This window comes from Chelonia mydas, chromosome 7, assembly GCF_015237465.2.
Source record: "Chelonia mydas isolate rCheMyd1 chromosome 7, rCheMyd1.pri.v2, whole genome shotgun sequence".
NCBI lineage: Eukaryota > Metazoa > Chordata > Testudines > Cheloniidae > Chelonia > Chelonia mydas.
In genome coordinates, this window is record NC_057853.1 from 43,520,451 (window position 1) to 43,541,861 (window position 21,411).

The 21,411-nt window shown below is 39.8% G+C and overlaps 1 protein-coding gene across 4 annotated transcripts in view; it reads right to left on the reverse strand.

The window, feature by feature from the left end:
• Positions 1-1,350: 1,350 nt before the first annotated feature.
• POC1A (POC1 centriolar protein A) overlaps positions 1,351-21,411 on the reverse strand; it is a 103,879-nt gene continuing 83,818 nt past the window's right edge. For all 4 annotated transcript variants that reach the window (XM_037904696.2, XM_037904700.2, XM_043551563.1 and 1 more), the window contains 2 exons: positions 17,308-17,448; positions 1,351-1,640 (listed from right to left, as the gene is read on the reverse strand). In XM_037904696.2, the coding sequence (XP_037760624.1) occupies positions 1,542-1,640; positions 17,308-17,448 (240 nt within the window). In that variant the 3' untranslated portion in view covers positions 1,351-1,541. The remainder of the gene's footprint in view (positions 1,641-17,307; positions 17,449-21,411) is intronic.

Consider the following 21,411-nt stretch of genomic DNA (forward strand, 5'->3'; position numbering starts at 1 on the left):
GGGAAAGGAATGAGGCTGGGAATCAGTGCAACTGAAAGGGTCAGAAATGCAGCAGCTAGGAGGAGTTCAGCAACCAGGTGAGGCTGGGGCTCCTGCAGCCGATTTCTCAAGGTGGGTAGGTAGTAGTGACTACAACAAGCATTTGGGGGGGGTGGGCGAAAGGGAGAGCTCATGGGTGAATGCTGGGAGGAGTATTAGCAAAGCAGGGGGCCCAGAAGTGTAGGCTCCTGTGCAGTCACATACTGGACACATGCATAGACTCCTGACCGTACAGTCTATGGGGGGAAGATATCAAAGTGAACTGAAGTGCCATTCCAGCTATAAAATATCAAGATAAAATTGATCTGGGACACTCAGAAAGAGAAAGAAAGTAAAAGGCTGCGCTAACAGTTCTGCTATTTATCCTCCTCCCCACAACTCTCTTAAAAAAATGAATCAAGATATATTAAGGAGAATGTTCCTTGGGACCATACTGTATCTCTTCCTAGCTGGTGCCTCTCATCTCGCCTTAGGCCCTGCTATTTTCACCCTCTACACACTGCATAAGAGATGAGTAGATCCCACACACTACAATATCCTTTGTGCAAAGGACGTTCAGATTCGCTCTTCATCAAATTCTCTAGGAGCCATTTGGGACTTGGTGATGCAGAACCTTCCAGAAGCATGAATCACGTTCTCTGATGCTTGCTACAGTTTTAGAATAGAGGTGCACGTCCACCATTTGGGCATTCTTTGCCTGTGAGCAAACACCCCAGCATGCACGCAGACACCTCAACAATAGATCAGCAAATCTGGCACAGCATTTCCCAGTTGCTTCACATTCCCCAAATTCTCAGATTAACTAGTTTAACTCAGCAGCAGCTCTGAGAAGTTAAGATCTTCCCCTCCCCTACGCTCCACATACAATACTTGTGCTCTCAACAGTGCCAGCGCGAGGCGTAAGCAGACTTCGGGCTTGTACACATTAGCGCTTACTTCGGTATAATTTATGTCGCTCAGGGGTGTGAATAAGCCACACCCCTGAGTGACCTAAGCTACTGCCGCTCGGGGAGGTGGAGTAATGATGCTGACAGGATGCCGATGAGCTCTCTCCCGTCGGCAAACAGCATCTGCTTTAGCAGCGTTACCGTGGCGCAGCCACATGGGTACAGCTGTGCTGCTGTAGCGATTCTAGTATAGACCAGCGCTAAGTAATTGCTTAGGGCCCCGAGCAGCTCATAGGGGCCCCTTATTCACATTTTATTATGTATTGTGAAGGCAAAAAATATTCCTGCTTAGGGCCCCCCATGGGCTAGCACTGCCTCTGCTCAACGGGGAGTTAACTCAAAGGATCACCAATCGTTAGCTGTGTTTAGTGAAATAAGAGAATTTTATTCTTACAGTAACAAAAATGTGTATTTACAGATGCCATTGGCTGTACATTTTATTTTAATAAAATAAGTGATTCCATCTGTTAAAAATGATTCACCCAAAGTATTAGAAACACACAAACAAAACCCCAAGCCTCCAGACAACTCTGGCTTTATCAGCCCCTCGTGGAATCAATTCCCTTTACTGTGCATGAGCTTCTGCTGATTCTCAAGACACTCCTTCAGCTTGTCTTCAGTCAGTGTCAGTCTTTGCTCCAGAATGGAAACAGTCTGCAAAGGGAAATAATAAAATAAAGAGTACTGCTGAGTGATATATGAAGATAAGCCACATGCTGTACGCTTACTGCTTAGCACAGATGCTAAATATAACGTACCACAAGCTATTCCAGGGCTATACTCCACGATCACAATTTCCAAAGAGGCTTCAAGCTCAGCAACTTCTATTGAGGATAATAGGAGCTGCCAAGCTCAGCTGAAAATCTGGCCCTAGTTATGGATGCCGAGCACTTTCAAAGCGTGGGCCCAGATTTCCTCTTCACTCCCTCCCCCCTTTTGGTGGAGTGTTGTCTCCCTTTACATATAGACAATTTCTGCTTCTAAAAGGCCAAATACCAGAGAGCTCATGTAATAGGTGTACACTTAAAACCCCTGACATACAGGTGTTTTGAGTAGTTAGTCCCTTTTTTGGCCTGTTATCTTTGATTTCATGTCTTAGTTCCAATTCTTTTCTCCTTTCCTGATTGCTGTGTCAGTTAGCTATATATAAGGCAGGGGAGTGACATCATTGTGGTACCTCTCTGCCTCCCCACCCAAAGAGACACTGAAAAACACCTGGGAACAAGAACTAAACTGAGGGGAGAAGGGTTGAACCCAGGCTGGGAGGGCATCCAGTCTGTGAGTGGAAATACCTGAAGTCTCAAACTGCAGGCCAGTGCAGCTGCCTTTCAAGACTTTCTGTAATCAACAGTGTGACAATATTTAGGGTGAGAAATTACATTTTGTAATCTGTTTCTTTAGTGAATCAAACTTAGTTTGCGTGTTTTGTTTTATTTGCTTAGTAATCTGCTTTGTTCTGTTTGCTACCCCTTTAACCACTTAAAGTCTGCCTTTTATAGTTAATAAAATTTGTTTTGTTTATTATTAAACCCAGTTTCTGTAATTTCTAACCGAGGGACAAGAAGTTGTTCATACCTTCCTCCACATTGAGGGAGGGGGAAAATTTATTAGCTTGCGTTGTATAGATTTCTCCACAGTGCAAGACAATATACCTTTGGGTCTGCACTCCAAGGGAGGTGGACACCTGAGTGCTGGGGCAAATCCCTTAGCTGAGGCTTCCCAGAGCTGAACTCAGTGTATGTCGTTTTGCAGTTGGGTGTGGCCCTGCCTGTGTGTGTGTGTGCTAGAGAAGGCTTAATAGCCTGGCTCAGCAAGACAGGGTAAAGGGAGCCCAGACTGGTGGAACAGGTGGGCTCAGTGGTATTCCAGCACATCAGGTGGCCTCTTAAAGGGGGGCAACCCATCAAATGCTTATCTTAACATTGTATTTGTGCCCTCTACAGAGGCTGATTAATGCCCTATAAATACAATCACCATTAGCTCTTTCTCATAGCTCTAAAATCTAGATACAGACATGCAAAGTATGCAGGAAGCAAATTTTAAATTACATGGAGATAAAATTTTCTGCTGGAAGTCATTTATTGATTATTTTGAAGTAATCAAAGATAGTCAGCAATGTAAAAGTGCATTTCAAGGACACTGAAGCAGTTGGTAATACTGAAATATTAGATATAGAAAGCATTAACAATTAGAAGCCCTTGTTGCACCTTAGAGACTAACAAATTTATCTGGGCATAAGCTTTTGTGGGCTAAATCCCACTTCATCACAAAACCACCACCCTATAGTGGAAACCTACTGACCGCTATACTTACCTACATGCCTCCAGCTTTCATCCGGACCACATCACACAATCCATTGTCCACAGCCAAGCTCTAAGCTACAACCGCATTTGCTCCACTCCCTCAGACAGAGACAAAACACCTACAGGATGTCTATCAAGCATTCTTAAAACTACAGTACCCACCTGGTGAAGTGAAGAAACAGATTGACAGAGCCAGAAGCGTACTGAGAAGTCACCTACTACAAGACAGGCCCAACAAGGAAAGTAAGAGAACGCCACTAGCCGTCACCTTCAGCCCCCTATTAAAACCTCTCCAGCGCATCATGAAGGATCTACAATCTATCCTGAAGGATGATCCCTCACTCTCACAGACCGTGGGAGACAGGCCAGTCCTCGCTTACAGACAGCCCACCAACCTGAAGCAAATACTCACCAGCAACTACACATCACACAACAAAAAACATCAGCCCAGGAACCAAACCCTGCAACAAACTCTGGAGCCAACTCTGTCCGCATATCTATTCTAGGGACACCATCACAGGACCTAACCACATCAGCCACACCATCAGGGGCTCGTTCACCTGCACATCTACCGATGTGATATATGCCATCATGTGCCAGCAATGCCCCTCTTCCATGTACACTGGCCAAACCAGACAGTCTCTTCGCAAAAGAATAAATGGACACAAATCTGACAGCAGGAATCATAACATTCAAAAACCAGTAGGAGAACACTTCAAACTCCCTGGTCACTCAATAACTGACTTAAAAGTGACAATTCTTCAACAAAAAAAAACTTCAAAAACAGACTCCAACGAGAAACTGCAGAACTGGAATTAATTTGCAAACTGGACACCATCAAATTAGGCCTGAATAAAGACTGGGAGTGAATGGGTCATCACAAAAACTAATTTCCCCATACTAATTTCCCCCTACTGTTTCTCATACCTTCTTGTCAACTGTTTGAAATGGGCCACCCTCATTACCACTACAAAAGTGATTTTTCCTCCCTTGGTATTCTACTGTTAATTGAATTGTCTCGTTAGCACTGAACCCCACTTGGTAAGGCAACTCCCATTTTTTCATGTACTGTGTATATATACCCCCCTGTATTTTCCACTCTATGCATCTCATGAAGTGGGTTTTAGCCCACAAAAGCTTATGCCCAAATAAATTTGTTAGTCTCTAAGTAATTTGTCTCTAAGGTGCCACAAGGACTCCTTATTGTTTTTGCTGATACAGACTAACACGGCTACCATGCTGAAATAGAAAGCATTAAATAAAATTAATCGATATTTAATCACTAAAACAATTTCACATATTTTACTAGGGCTGTCAATTAATCGCAGTTAACTCACATGATTAACTCAAAAAAATTAATCACGATTAATCGCAGTTTTAATCACACTGTTAAACAATAGAATACCAATTGAAATTTATTAAATATTGTGGATGTTTTTCTACATTTTCACATATATTGTATTCTGTGTTGTGATTGAAATCAAACTCGATATTATTTATTACAAATATTTGCACCGTAAAAATGAAAAACAAAAGAAATAGTATTTTTCAATTCACCTCATACAAGGACTGTAGTGCAATCTCTTTATTGTGAAAGTGCAATTTACAAACGTAGATTTTTTTTCTTACATAACTGCACTCAAAAACAAAACAATGTAAAACTTCAGAGCCTACAAGTCTACTCAGTCCTACTTCTTGTTCAGCCAATTGCTAAGACAAACAAGTTTGTTTGCATTTACAGGAGATAATGCTGCCCACTTCTTGTTCACAATGTCACCTGAAAGTGGGAACAGGCATTTGCATGGCACTTTTGTAGCCGGCACTGCAAGGTATTTACGTGCCAGATATGCTAAAGATTCGTATGCCCCTTCATGCTTTGGCCACCATTCCAGAGGACATGCTTCCATGCGGATGACGTTCATTAAAAAAATAATGTGTTAATTAAATATTTGACTGAACTCCTTGGGGGAGAACTGTATGTCCTCTGCTCTGTTTTACCAGCATTCTGCCATATATTTCATGTTATAGCAGTCTCGGATGATGACCCAGCATATGTTCATTTTAAGGGCACTTTCACAGCAGATTTCACAAAATGCAAAGAAGGTACCCATGAGAGATTTCTAAAGATAGCTACAACACTCGACCCAAGGTTTAAGAATCTGAAGTGCCTTCCAAAACCTGAGAGGAACGAGGTCTGGAATATGCTTTCAGAAATCTTAAAAGAGCAATACTACAATGTGGAATCTACAGAATCCGAATCACCAAAAAAGAAAATCAACCTTCTGCTGGTGGCATCTGACTCAGATAATGAAAATGAGCATGTGTCGGTCCGCGCTGCTTTGGATGGTTATTGAGCAGAACCCATCATCAGCATGGATCCATGTCCCCTGGAATGGTGGTTGAAGCATGAAGGGACATATGAATCTTTAGCGCATCTGGCACGTAAATATCTTGCGACGCTGGCTACGACAGTGCCATGCAAATGCCTGTTCTCACCTTCACGTGACATTGTAAACAAGAAGCAGGCAGCAATATGTCCTGCAAATGTAAACAGACTTGTTTGTCCGAGCGATTGGCTGAAGAAGTAGGACTGAGTGGACTTGCAGGTTCTTAAATTTACATTGTTTTATTTTTGGATTCAGGTTTTTTTGTACAAAATTCTACATTTGTACGTTCAACTTTCATGATAAAGAGATTGCACTACAGTACTTGAATTAAGTGAACTAAAAAAATACTTTTTCTTTTGGGTTTTTTACAGTGCAAATACTTGTAATCAAAAATAAATATAAAGTGAGCACTGTACACTTTGTATTCTGTATTGTGATTTAAATCAATATATTTGAAAATGTAGAAAACATCCAAAAATATTTAAATAAATGGTATTCTATTATTGTTTAACAGTGCGATTAATCACACAATTAATTGTGATTAATTTTTTTTAATTGCTTGACAGCCCTAATTTTTACTTTATCAGTTAAAACTTAAAATGAGAAGCTCTGTTATAAACACTGATAAAACACTCCTCACACAAATGAAACTGGCGTTTATCCAATAAACACTGGAAAAACACCAGAAATGGTTACTAGTATCCAGGGCCTCCTCTACACAGAGCAGTAATGCAGACTATCAGCAGGGTGGAGGGTGATTTCTAAAGTTAGTAATTCTATCGGCTACTGACTCCTCAAGAAACGCAGCAGCAGATCTAGACACAAGAGGAACAACACACATCCCTCTGGATAGTTGGGAAGTGGGATCAGTCTAGCCAGATGACTTTCCTTACTTTCCTTAAGTATTTTCCTTACTACCCTCATCGTTAAAGATTTTATAATACAGAATCTGTTTTTTTTTTAATTGAGATTTGAGGAGTTTACAGCTTGATCTCTTAACTTGAAAAGTCTTTCTTATTTCAAATACAATTTGGATGAAACTTGTTTGGTGGTTTTATGATAAGTGGAAGCTAGTACTTTGGACACAGTTTGGAACATGTTTCAGAGTAGCAGCCGTGTTAGTCTGTATCCACAAAAAGAAAAGGAGGACTTGTGGCACCTTAGAGACTAACAAATTTATTTGAGCATAAGCTTTCGTGAGCTACAACTCACTTCATTGTCAGATAAATTTGTTAGTCTCTAAGGTGCCACAAGTCCTCCTAGTTTGGAACATGTTACCTCAGAAAAGTCTGGCAGAGCATTAGCATGTATTGTATCAAATAGCAAAAGAGCCCTATTCCTACCTCTTAAGATTTTATTCTGCATCACACACATTTATTTATAAAGGTATGTTTTCATTCTAGCAAAAGAATCTACCAGAACAGGACACAATGGAAAAGGAATTAAAGGCATCCTAATAACTTAATTTTAGATATGAGGATTTCAAACCAAAAAGCACAAAAGGAGACAACAGAATGATTACATCTTGGCATTACAAATACGTTATTTCATTTTCTTCAGTTTTCATAATCTCATAATTATGATATCATATAATAAGGCCAACAGAGATTTCTAGACCTAATGTAAGAAACAATCCAAGTCCCACAGAATAGGGTTTGTGCTCCATATCCATGCCAATGTTCCCGGTAGTACGTGCCATATGAAAAGCAGTGCTGAAGCACCACAATATTATACTGACAAACATCAGGACATAGACTCAGACTCATAGACTTTACTGTCAGAAAGGACCATCATGAACATCTAGTCTGACCTCCTGCACATTGCAGGCCACAGAACCGAATCCACTCACTCCTGTAATAGACCCCTAACCTCTGGCTAAATTACTGAAGTCCTCAAATCATGATTTACAGAGACTCCACTATTTACACTAGTTTAAACCTGCAAGCGACCCGTGCTTCGTGGTGCAGAGCAAGGTGAACCCCCCCCAAATTATGGCTGAAGTTTTAGGGTGCATTATTCTTCACGAGGTCCTCACAATTCTCATGGACACTTATGACAAACGTGGCCAAACTGCACTGGTGTTAATCATGATATATTTATCTGAATCATACATTTATTGTTGAGATTAAGGTGTCACCTGGAAGTAGGTACCTGAGCAAGGCCTGCTTCGAGATATTATTTAGGCTTGTTAATGCTATATTGGAGTAGCTAAAGCCTTGCACATGAGTCCCTAGGGAAAGACTGATACGTTCCGAACATACAAACTAATCAAAGAAAGGAAAGAAAAAATACAAAGTAACTCAAAGCCCCAGAGCCTTGAGGGCTTTGTCATAATTACACCAAGAAAAATGAGCTTCAAAAAACTAAGATGGGTGGGCCACATGATTCAATGCCATCAAAACAGTGCATGCTGTGTTATAGCAAGGTAACAGGTCCCATCTGAAGCTCTGAGGGAACTGCATATTGAAGGACCGTAGACTGTAATGTCATATTTTTAACCAAAGTGGCAATATGAGATTTTGCTTAATTATTCTTTATTGTATTTAAGACACAATCATTTTTAGAGCACTTTACTGGTTAGATTATCTTAATATTACATTGGAGTTTTATTTAAGGACATTTTATGGGATATTTAAGGATGGAAGCTGTTCTTAACTTTGATTTTTGGTCTCCTTCCCCATGTGTTATCTGGTGACCTTTCAGGCGTTTATGCTGTTTTATAGTACACAGAGAAATATATACAATATACTTCTAAAATTATCTACTTTAGTTTAGCCACAAATATATACTGAATATACATAACTAAATACAGTTCACAGTGATCTAAACACTGATACTTTCACAGTAGCTCTGCAGAATTAGTCATTTTAAAGGCATTCAAACCACTTTAAACATATTTAGCACAACAGATTTCTTATTTGAGCAGACATGGACAACAGCCCAGGTTTAAAGTAATAGCTTCTAGAAGCCAAAGTCCCAGTCCTGCAAGAAGCTGTGCACCTCGGGCCTAATCCAAAGCCCACTGAACTCAATGGAAAGATTCCCATTGACTGCAGTGGGGGATTGCATCAGGCCATTTCTCAGAGGTACCGAGAGCTCCTTCTCATTGAAGGACAATAGAATCTGAAGGTCCTCAGCAGCCCAAGGTAGGTGCTCAGCACTTTTCAGAAGCAGATCTTTGGATTGCATCTTGCAGTGATACTACAGTGAGACACGAGGAGCATAAGGGTGGTATTTAAGCAGTTTTAGAAGGAAAAAACCTTCCACATTTCCAGATTATAAAGGAATCAAAACAAGCATATTTCAGAGTTGCTTCCAGCAAACAGTAGCTACAACAATATAATACAGAGCACTGTCAATATCCTGCAAAGAAATGAAATATCCCAAATGAGTCTGACAGCTCAAAGCTATTGTATCGTCAAAAGGGAGGATTGAGAATTATGAAAAATAACCTCATCTAGAGGACCTAGATCCTAAGATGTCAAAAAGCAACAGCTCCTCCAGTATTTCAGAGGTTTTTCAGCCTGAAATGTTTCCTAAAGATCTCAAATAAGGAACACAGCACTGGAATCAAAACTGATTCATTTCATATTTTCTAAAAGCCACTCCTCTGATCTCTGTTATCCATTATGTGTTCTGAGTAACATTTCTGAATGTAAACACAATTATTTTGCTTTACTTATTTTAGACTACATAATTTATTCTGAAGACCACTTTCAGTTTGAATTAAACTAATTTCCCCCCCTCCAAACTGTGTTTTTATACTAGTGAATTTCATTTTAAAAAATTTACCCCCTCTACAATCGCTTCCGGAATAAGTGAAATGATCCTTTAATCTCACACAACCTAGACTGTCCCTTAGTTCCTGGTGTGGATTATCTCAGGGCTTTAAAAACTCTTTTAAATTTCACTGTGTTGTTTTTCCCCCTGGCTTTAATGGAGGATTAGTTTGGATGAATATGAAACTCTATTTCCTAAGGGTGGGTTCTCTCAGCAATTTATGAATTTTTATGATAACCTGATTCTGAACTCGGTTTTCATTTGGAATAGACACATCTTTCTTCACACACAAAACAGAAGCTATTTCCCCCAGCAGGTGCCCACTGTGTACTAGTGTTACATATATTTGTCCTACTGATAATGGCAACTGCAGGTGTTTATGATGATGGCAAAGTACATTAACCCTGCATGCTAATCATTCCAAATTAAGTTTTCCATTGCAGCGGAGATATTCATCCACTGACCTTCTGTCTTACAGAGGAATACTTGAGTTGTAAGTCCAGCTAGGAAAGAGTGTGAGATAGCACACTAACACATATTTGAATATCAAACATATCCTAGAGCAAATGGGTTTTGAATGAATAAGTTACCCAAAAGAAAACATCTTTGTTGCCTCATAAAAATGTTATGAGAATATTCATTCCAACTCCTCATCTGGACACATTCGGTTTGACTACACTGCAATTAAACACCTGTGATTGGCCCGTATCAGCTGACTTGGGCTCACAAGGCTCAGGCTACTGTGCTGTTTAACCGTGGTGTAGTTGCTTAGTGGAGCCCGGGCTTGGGACCCTCCCAACTCCACCCTGGACAGGGTCCCACAGCCCATGCTCCAGCCCAAGCTTGAACATCTCCACCACAATTAAACAGACCCATAGCCTAAGCCCCTTGAGCCCAAGTCAGCTGATGCAGGCCAGCTGTGGGTCTTTAATGTAGCATAAACAAACCCATTGAATTGATTGCTGCATCTTTAAGTTTAGCCCATTTCTGAGAACAGCAGAGATATGAATTTCATGCTGCTGCTCAGGAAAATGAAGCCTGAAGTTTTTATCTTTGCAGGTCAAATCTAGGATAGCACTCATATTTAGGATGTTTATATATACAAAAAATATAAAATATTTGCAAAGTAAATCAAAACTAAAAGTGATTCTAGTTAATATTTTAAATACATAATTCTTGCTTACATGTCATCTTAAGACCACTTCATTTACAAAGTAAACAAAGGAAGATGGAGTAACATTTACTCTCAAGTAGAAAAATATAATACTGGTTAAAAACATTTGCACAAACCAAGAGTAAATCATCATAACATGATGCTAACAGGCATAACACAAAGCATCATCATAGACATTAGCTACATCAAATTCACCTACTGTGTCATTGCTAAAAGTGGTATGCAGCAGCCACTAGTCCCCTCTGATACAGCTTTCTAGAGTTAGTTGACGTGCTTCACTGAAGAAGCAACCCTACAAAAGCTTATGCTCAAATAAATTTGTTAGTCTCTAAGGTGCCACAAGTACTCCTTTTCTTTTCACGAATACAGACTAACACGGCTGCTACTCTGAAACCTACTTCAGTATGGCCAGTTGGGCAGGCCATAGCACCTCTACAGCATCATCACTTCTACTTCCAGCTGGTGTCTGGCAGGAGGAGGCCTCTTAGTACAATCAAAACAGTCCTACTGTCTCATAAGTAGACAGCAGTCCACTTCATCTTTACAGCTGCTTTCAGTGGAGGGAAGGTACTGACAATTGGTGAGCAGACAACGTAACGTCAAAAATTTGCAACATGGGACAAAGAACTGGCCATTGGCCGCAGCACAGTTCTCAACTTTCAGACGTCAATGTTCAACTGGTTTCCTAGTACTAATGATCTCTCGGCATTGCAAAGTCATGAAAAATCATCTTTTCTCCCCTCCCCCCGTAAAACACTGTTTAGGATAGAACATTATAAATTGTTTAAGTGATGGGCTAAGTAAAAAGAGACATTAGAAAATGAATAGGAGATCAATGTGATGTTTGCATAATTTCCAACCAAAGTAGTTTATCACAACTACAACGTGTTCCGCACATTATGTTAATTAAAAGGTTAGAGCTCAGTAAATTCAATGGGAACAAAAGAACATCATGATCACAGTTTTATTCCAACTTTCTCAAGATAGTACATTAGAAATATACTAGCGCTCCCTCGATGCTAAACAATTAAAATGCCTGGGAAAACTGAGACAAATGTGCAAATATACAGGATGTGGAAATACCACAGGGGAAGCCTGACTTCTGTTCCTAAATGTGTGGTTCCGCTTATGAAAGTAAAGCTTTTCTTACTGGTGCTAGTCAAGCATATTAATTAAATGGTTCATTATAAGATACCAGTAAGACAGCTAACATACTCCTGGTCTTTTTGCAAGTAGACCCTCTGTGTACCTTTAATTTTATGGAGACAGACTTTTTTTTAAGAACCACTTGAAATGCAGTGGCATTTACGTATTTTAGAGAGAGGAGCCTTTATATCTGGATTCTGAATTCAAACACGCAACACCAGTCAAGAGGTAGATCGACACTTCACTGGGCAACAGGCAGCATGCAGATGAGCTGCCACCAGAGCAGCTCAGGAAGAAGACTGCAACTCAGAGTCACAATCTCCTTCCCAGTTTACTCTTGCTCTGGATGGAGGGTATTGCCTCAGGGCTACATCCAGCACAGGACATGTTACCTGGTCACCAAGGCTCCTCCCAGTCCCCAGCCACCTGTGTGAAAGAGAAGTAGTGGTGGCTTCGCAGAGCCTTCTTCCCCAAGTGTTGTAACCCATGGTCCATGTAGCCCTCACAAGACAGGAAGAAGCACTTTACACCCCTTTACTCCCTTGCATAGATACAGAGAGCTACTGATGATCTAGGGCCTAGGCCTCATGGAATGGTAAATTTAACCAAACTCTAACAAAATAGCTAGTTATGTCCTCCAGAGTTGCAATGATAAAACTCCACAATCGTTTGGAGCACCTGACTCCATAGAAGCACAAATTCAGTCCTTTCTGACCTCCTTTGGCCTCTTATTAGAATCACAGAATCATAGGGTTGGAAGAGACCTCAGGAGGTGATCTAGTTCAATCCCCTGCTCAAAGCAGGACCAATCCCAACTAAATCATCCCAGCCAGGGCTTTGTCAAGCCGGGCCTTAAAAACCTCTATGTATGGAGAGTCCACCACCTCCTTAGGTAACCCATTCCAGTGCTTCACCACCCTTCCTAGTGAAATAGTGTTTTCTAATATCCAACATAGACCTCCCCCACTGCAACTTGAGACCATTACTCCTTTTTCTGTCATCTGCCACCACTGAGAACAGCCGAGCTCCATCCTCTTTGGAACCCCCCTTCAGGTAGTTGAAGGCTGCTATCAAATCCCCCCTCACTCTTCTTGTCTGCAGACTAAATAACCCCAGTTCCTTCAGCTTCTCCTTGTAAGTCATGTGCCCCAGCCCCCTAATCATTTTCGTTGCCCTCCATTGGACTCTCTCTAATTTGTCCACAACCCTTCTGTAGTGGGGGGACCAAAACTAGATGTAATACTCCAGGTGTGGCCTCACCAGTGCCGAATAGAGGGGAATAATCACTTCCCTCGATCTGCTGGCAACGCTCCTACTAATACAGCCCAATGTGCCGTTGGCCTTCTTGGCAACAAGGGCACACTGCTGACTCATATCCAGCTTCTTGTCCACTGTAATTCCCATGTCCTTTTCTGCAGAACTGCTGCTTAGCCAGTTGGTCCCCAGCCTGTAGCGGTGCATGGGATTCTTCCGTCCTAAGTGCAGGACACTGCACTTGTCCTTGTTGAACCTCATCAGATTTCTTTTGTCCTAATCCTCCAATTTGTCTAGGTCACTCTGGACCCTATCTCAACCCTCCAGCGTATTTACCTCTCCCCCCAGTTTAGTGTCATCTGCAAACTTGCTGAGGGTGCAATTAATCCCATCTTCCAGATCATTAATAATGATGTGGAACAAAACCGGCCCCAGGACCGACCCCTGGGGCACTCCACTTGATACCGGCTGACAACTAGACATCGAGCCATTGATCACTAGCCTCTCCACACATGCCTTTCCTCTCGCTAATAAGAGTAATTATTTCTACTGTTCCTGCCTGCAGCACTCTGAAGTCTTAGTTGTGTGTTTTCTTGTCTCATTCAGCCAAAGTCTCACACTCTAAGGGGTACAATACCATCATAGTGCTAGCAGAGTTATGGAATTGTTTAATATCATTAAGTGCACATATCTACTCTCACATAACTATACTGGGTGCACCTAAGGATACAGCCAGTGTCAAGTGAAGATTAAAACACTAAAATTAAATTATTTTAGTGTTATTCTGGTGTAGGTACAGCTTGGAAAACTTTTCCCTAAATGCAGCTATTTTTACCATCTTTTCAGACTTCCTATGTTCTAATTTATTCCTCCTCCACTCCTCTCTCTCTGCTAGGTCTAAAATAACATTTGGAATTTCTGAAGTTACTGAACCTCTTTTTAAAAGGTATGTTTGCATTACATATATCTATTTTAAACCCACATATCATGTTTACTACAGTATTTTTCCTCTGATAAAACACCTATACAGTAGAAATGGAGCCCATTACACAACAATTAGAATTGTGTATCAGAATTACATAATGAAAGATAAAGAATGCATTCCAATCCTACTACTGGTGAAGCACACGAATATCGTATAAACCAGTAGCTTCCATTTTATTCATGTGTACAACACTGGATACGCTAACCAGAATGGTTTGAAAAGGATCAGCAGTAGGATCTAAAAGCACTCCCCCCCCCCAATAGTTTTCTTGTATTTTTATTGAATAGCATTATGGTTCTTTTGAAAGAAAATGTTTTTTGGTTTTCACCTTCCTATTTCCACTAAAGATGTAAGTGTTGCAAGATTCAACACATTTAGATAAAACGAGGACTATTTTGACAATCCACCCCAACCTCCACACTTTTCAATCGTGTTCATGTTCCTCAGGAGCAGAAGACTGAGCTGGAATGAGAATTAGCGTTTTGATATGAGAAACAAGGGAAACAAACCTGTTATATTTATATAAATGCATATAGACTCTTATTTTTATATCCCCCTCAGACAAAAAATACCTTAATTAAAGAACAGGTATGTACACTTGAACCACCATATCACAAATATAACCATTAAGATAGCTACGAAGACGCTCATTAAATCTTCTCACTCAGCCTTTCCAAATCACAACCATGAATTGATCTTCTTTGCATTATGTCATCAGCATTCACCACCCTGCAATACATGCCTTCTCCCTGCACCTCCACATACAATATTTAATCTTTCCATTCCACATGGTTACCATTAAGAAATTACAATTTTCTAACTGGAGTGATGAACTGGTGTTTTGTTGGAAGTGGGGTTGGTTTTTAGTTGCTGGTTATGTTTTGTTATGCTGTGTTGGATTTGGATGTGTTGCGTTTTAACGGCGGGGATTCTTTAAGTGGAAATAGTTTGAAAGTTGTTTATCATTTTAGGAAGCTGGTATTGTAATGTTTAAAGTAGTGTTATTTAAGTGATACTGTAAGTAAGAATAGCGTGGTAAGAAGTGTGCAGAATTAGCGGAGGCAGGAGTCGTGTGTTGTGGATGTGAGTGAGGTAAAGTGGTTAAAACAAAATTAATGCTTAAAAAAACAAAAACAAAAAAATACCACAAGACAGGGCTGCAGTGGGACCCAGATACGTGCAAGGGAGAAGCATGGTGGAGAGAAACAGGACAGAAGCTGTTGGGGAACATGTGGGAACTTGAAGTATGTGGAAGGAGTTAGGGAAAGAGTGGGATTTGAGCAGGGGAGGGGACAATGGAGCTATGCTGATTTTATAGGCTGAGGATCTAGAACTGAAGTTAATTCTCTTGTGCAAGATAGCGATGCACTCCCCAAACTGAAGAATGCTATGTGTAGAATCTACTGACCAGGTTTTTTTAAAAATATGAATTGAACACACAGATTTCCTTAATTTCCAGAAAATAGTATGCTACTAGACCATCCCTCCCAGGATCCATGCAGGCTTTCACAATTGTGGAGAAGGAAAGTTTAAAGGACAAAAAGATATTTATTTTAGTGTTTGGAACCCCACATGATTGTGAATTCACAGAAAGTGGTCTTAATTTTAGAGTATGATTTGTAACCACTGCAAATTTAAATTTTCCAGTGCTTTGAAAGCATAAAGTGCTTATATAAAGGACCAAGAATTAATGGCTGTGAAGGTTACTGCTGACATACATTTTAATAGAATAATCTAGATCTGAATTTAGAATTTTATGCTACCCCGTGACACATGACCAGAAAGGGTGAAGCGTCCTGCAGGATGAATGACTCAAATTCAACCCTTAAAGACATATGGGGAGATAATGTTTGGGTTTTTGTGCATTTACATATATACTGGTAGTGGTCAACAATGTAATTGAACAGTCCCTGTCTATGCTGTATTCTGTTAATTCAGAGATCAAAGAGACATAAATGAACTGTAAACATAGGCTGTTGCTGTATTAATCTCTCTTCGAAATATATAGCGAATCATCTGCAGATGGTGGGAAAACATGCAATTACCTTATGTTAATCTGTGTGAATAATTAAAGGCGATGCTTAGGAAATGAGAGTCTATTGTTCGCCAAGGGACTCCGAGCTGTCAAAGAAAGCCTGAACTATATAAAAACGGCTTGGGTCCTGATCCTGTCATCTCAGATCTGCTTAAGCTTTATCAGGGAAGTTTAAGTGGCAAGATGAGACCCCAGTTAAGCTGGTACTCCCTGGATATGATATTGGACATTGGACTATAACGTATGGACTAAATTCTAAAAACTCTTTGCAACTACAAAGCTCACCATCTCTGCTATAAATCTGAACCTCAAGAATTTAACTCATGTCTGTATGTATATTGATCTGTTAACCATACTCTCTCTTTTCTTTTTTAAAAATTTTAGTTAATAATTGGCTGTAGGCGTGTATTGGGGTAAGATCTGGAATATTCATTAATATGGAAGGTAATGTGTGCAATCCTTTGGGATTGGTAGAACTATTTTATGTGATGAAATAAGATTTTCATTAATCTTCATCATATCTGACTTGGGTAACTAGGTGGAGGCCTGAGGCTGAGTTACTTTAAAGGAATTGTGTTTTGGACTTCTAAGTAACCAGTAAGGTATAACAAAAGCGGTTTAGTGCTGGCTTGGTAAACCTAAGTATTGAAATATCCACCATCTTTGGAGTTGTCTGCCCCATTCTTTGCAGTTCACCTGAATTGAGTGACCTCAGCTGGCTTCCCATGGGACTCCGGTCACACACCCCTACATTATTCTCTAAGGAGCTTCAAAGTACTCCTTGAAAAAGTTAAGATTAGCTCCACAAAAGGGGATAAAATATAAGGTGGGATTTTTAAAAGCCATCAGCACTGGCCTAACTCTGCTCTCACTGAAGCCAGTAGAACGTTGCACAATGCATATGCCATAGATGTTGAATTCAGTAGCAGTTTGTGTTTTACCATGAAGCAAGATACTAGTTAGTAGATGGAGATGGGATTATATTTAAATTACAGGTTTTGTGGACTGTAAACTTCTTTATGTCCTTCCAATATTTCTCCTTAAAAATGTTGTTTTTGATATTGTGACAACTTTTTAGATAATCCAGAAATTTGACATTCTCCATCATTTTACAGAGATTTACCAATAAGCTTCTGAAAAACAGACAAGTTTTGAGACTATTCACAATTTTACTTTAAGGATCTATTTCAAAAAGTCCATATTTCACTTGAGGACAGAAGATGACCTATTATCACGAGCCCATAAAGCACTTCATACCTGAGTAAGAACATCTAACTGTCCCACAATATGCTCTAGGGTATCTGCAAGACTTGTCTCCTCCTCTTGCTGGTGCTGGTTCCTGGCAGATTCTTGTGTTTTGTTTTTCTTAGGAGGATCACCGCAATCCATTTCTGATTGCTAGGAAAACAGAGAGACACTATTTGTTAGTACAATGCAAGCAACAGAAGAAGTATTTCTGCCTCAGGGATAGGTTACGGTGAAGTATGATCTGTCCTAGAGAACTGAATCTATGCTATGAAAAGGGATCGATGGTGTTGAGGCAACAGCGCACAGCTAGAAATTAGGAAAGCTGCCATGTAGTTGTGTGACTTGGGGAAAGTAACCCTGGAATATGGAGATAATATCTACACCTCATGGAAGTAATGCATGATTCAAATTACTAAAGATTGTGAAGAGCTGTGGGCTACTACGATGGAAGGTGCTACAGAAATACGAAGTGTGCCTGAAGAGAGACACACCAGGGAGACAATTTGTATACTTTTGCACACACACACGATTATAAATAATATACAAGTTACCATGGAGATGAACATCCCTACAATTTTAGTCCAACACCGTAAAAAGCAGAGAGGTTTTTTTCAATATTACAGGGAACAATAAGCTCTCTTCTCAGATCTATTGGCTACACTAAACTTGACTTCTACAGTTAAGCATGTAAAATTAAGCAAAAATGTTCCAATACACATGTAAGTTAAACATGCATAGTTTGGTTCAGTCATTTTAATTTTGTTTAGATTTTGAACTCTGTCTCTCCTCACAAAACAAGTCAACTTTGAAGTTTCAATCTCAGCTGTTTTTGTTATGCAAGCTTGATCATTTCACCACATAAACTCCTAACTCAAACATTTTTGCTAAAACTCCCCCTCCCCCCTACGCCCATCCTCCTTAAAAGGTGATCTTTTATGTGAGACAAGCCCCACAACTTTATCTACTTTCTGGATACAAATGAACTGGTGTCAACTGAATAAAGTGAAATGTTTTTTGTAATGTAAAAGCTAACTGCAGGAATAAGTGATGCTGAATGTTCCAATACTTACTACTTTACATAAACGATCAAAAATTTACATGGATTTGAACCTAAACTCCAGATCCAGACATCCCCAGACCCTGATCCTCCATCACCTTGCATGGTCATTGATAACCAAATAAGAATGTTGACATCTTTCACTTGCTTGGGACTAGTGTAAATGACTGCAAAATGTCCAAGCCAGAGAACCAGGCACTCAGACTTTGGATTGCTGGAAGTCCAGATCCAAGTCATGCTGCTCAGGCACATCTCTAGGTAGAACATGGCTAATGACTCCTTGCCTTCTTCATTCCTGAGCACAGAATTAATAATCTGTTTCTCTGAGTAATGCTGTTTATTCTGTCTCAGCCCTACTTGATGTAAGTCACTTGAACACATTATACAACAATGCTGTAATTTTAAGACTAGGACAAGTTCTTACCCTATCTGAAATAAATATAAATATATATTTTAAAATCAACAGCCCTGCACCCTAAAAATCCACATTAATTCCCTTAGCTTTTGAAGTTAGAATAGCATAATTGTGAAACATTTGTTTTAAGTATTAATTGCATTGCTTGGTGCCCTACATTCCTTCCAGCTGTTCCTCAATACAAAATAAGGCCCTGATCCTGCACTGGAAGACCCCACCGGTGTAATTCAGTGTTTGTGAAGAACCCCATTGAAGTCCATGGATCAGCAGCCCATCCGGGCAGATCACAAATAAGGAAGTCAGAACCTCATTTGTACACATGCTTTATTTTAAGCAAAGAAGTTGTTGGGAAGAAGGGAAACCACTGCCCTACAAAGAATTTCCACAGTTTGTATATTAGATCTGCTCCAAGAATGTTTAACCACCAAGGATTGCACTCCAAACAGTGACAGTTTACTAATATATGTTTGCTCTAGCACAAGCTAATTAACTCCAAAGGAAACCTGATAGAACTGCAATTTGTCTGAGTTTACCTAAAAGAAAAATTTGACGTGCCCAGTAGGTGATCAGCAAATAAAAACCCCACCAAGAATATTCTTCTGTTATTAACCGAACTAATTTTATATTTTGATTGACTGGTCTATAGTTACTCCATACCCATTCCTGTGTATCTGAGCTACAAGCACACTAACATTACACAAATCTTCACTTAAAATGTTTACAGACTTCCATGTCAGAACCTATTAGAAGAAGCTGACTCACTGAAGCAGAAAAATAATTGTACCGATAAACTGTTATCCTTTTACCTTTAAACAAAGCAAGAACCTGACAGCTTTCCTTTTTTTAAAAAAATGGTTCAACTTATAATAATCCTGAAAAAATACTTATAAAAGTTTTTTTTTTGGTACATCGCATTTAGAGACAGTCAAAAAATAAAGGTTTAAGAGCCTACTGCCTCAACGTTTAGCCGGCACTATCATTATTCTATGAGATCTTCCCTTCCCGACAAAAATCATCACTTTTCCTTTTCTGGGGTAAGTCAAAGCATTTTCATCCAGATTTCCGTTGTGTTCAGATTCTGGCAGAGCTATTAGACTCTAAAAATATGGATTTGATTAAAAAGGGGCAGATGAGGCTCAGATGCCTGTAAATGACACTATTGCCCAAAACATCCTAAAACAGAAGTCAATGAGAGTTTTGCCTGTATAAGAAACAGAACCAGTACTTTGCAGGGCAAAGGCTGCGTAGAGTAATTAACAGATTTTAAAATATACTGAATCTGAATCGGGCCTCTGGGATTTCTTTTGTGCCCCACTTAGGGGAAAAAAGGTAGACACATTATTATTGGTTTAAAAACAAATAGATGGGAAAGAGCCTGTGCTACATAACTGTGTGCCAGGTTGAGTGGCAGTTCTTCCAGAAGCAACTATCAGCCCTTTTGGCTCAGTGCAAGTACAACAACAACACAGGTTGCTGCTGCATTATTGGGAAATAACCTGCTATTATTAACTTGTTACTATGTCCCCCTGGTTACAGTGATAAATATCATTGTGGGGTCTCAGGAGAGCCTGCAGGTGCTCTCTGGTCCTCCTTTTGTTTTTAATGAAAAGCCCAAGTGCTTGCAAACTTTTCCGTAACCACCACCACCAACAACTTGTGTCTGGGATACTAGAAGTGGCCTACTAGAATTTTGTACCCAACTGAAGAAAAATAAGGAGAAAACAAATATAGACATTGTTTTCCATTTTGTCATAGGGCTATTCTTTTTCCCTTTTGCTGTGCTTTGAAAACAAGCAGCAGCTATCTTATATTTAATAGATGTTCAGGGCATGTGGTAAGCTGGTGACTACAATGGGACTGGAAGTAGGTTCAAGAGCCCATTCTTTAAGCAGATGAAAAAGAAAAAATGCTGCAAAAATAATACATGCTATCAAAAGCATGAAATAGGTACCAGCTTCACAACTGTTTCAGCACTATCAAGTGTCATTACACAAAAAGACACCTGTACTCCTTCACTACTAAATTGTAAGGTAACACGCCAGATGAATTCTGGGGAAGGACACTGAAGACAATGACACTGATGTGGAGGTTTAATCTATTTTAGTCATAGTTCAAGTGAACAGTTTATACAGCACAACTGAGTAAACGTATGTGCCATTAAATACCTTATTACAACATCTGCTTATCAGGCATTGGAAGTATAGCAAGAAGCAACTGAACATTAAAAGAAGAATGGATAAGCAGTTTTCAAATACAATACAGCTCTTAGCACCCACTTAAATGGCACACTCCAACTACTTGGGGGGCCATGGAGACAGGGGAAATAATTAGCCTTCATTCCAAAAGTCTTCACATTGAAACTTATGAAAACTGTTCTAACTAGAGAGCATTCTTCTCAGCTACCATACTGCTGGGTCTTGGACGAGTCAATTTTGGAACATATAAGCCAGTGGAAAATACAAATCGATAAGCAATTATATAAAATTACAGCTAGCTTCTGAAAAGCTAATATTAAAAAGGGGCACAATCAGCTTAATCACATTTCTATCTGAAACCTTCATACCAACTATTGTTACAATTAACACCCAAGATTAATATAACTGAAAGTAGAAGCAAAAAGGTTTCTGGGTTGGTTTTTTTT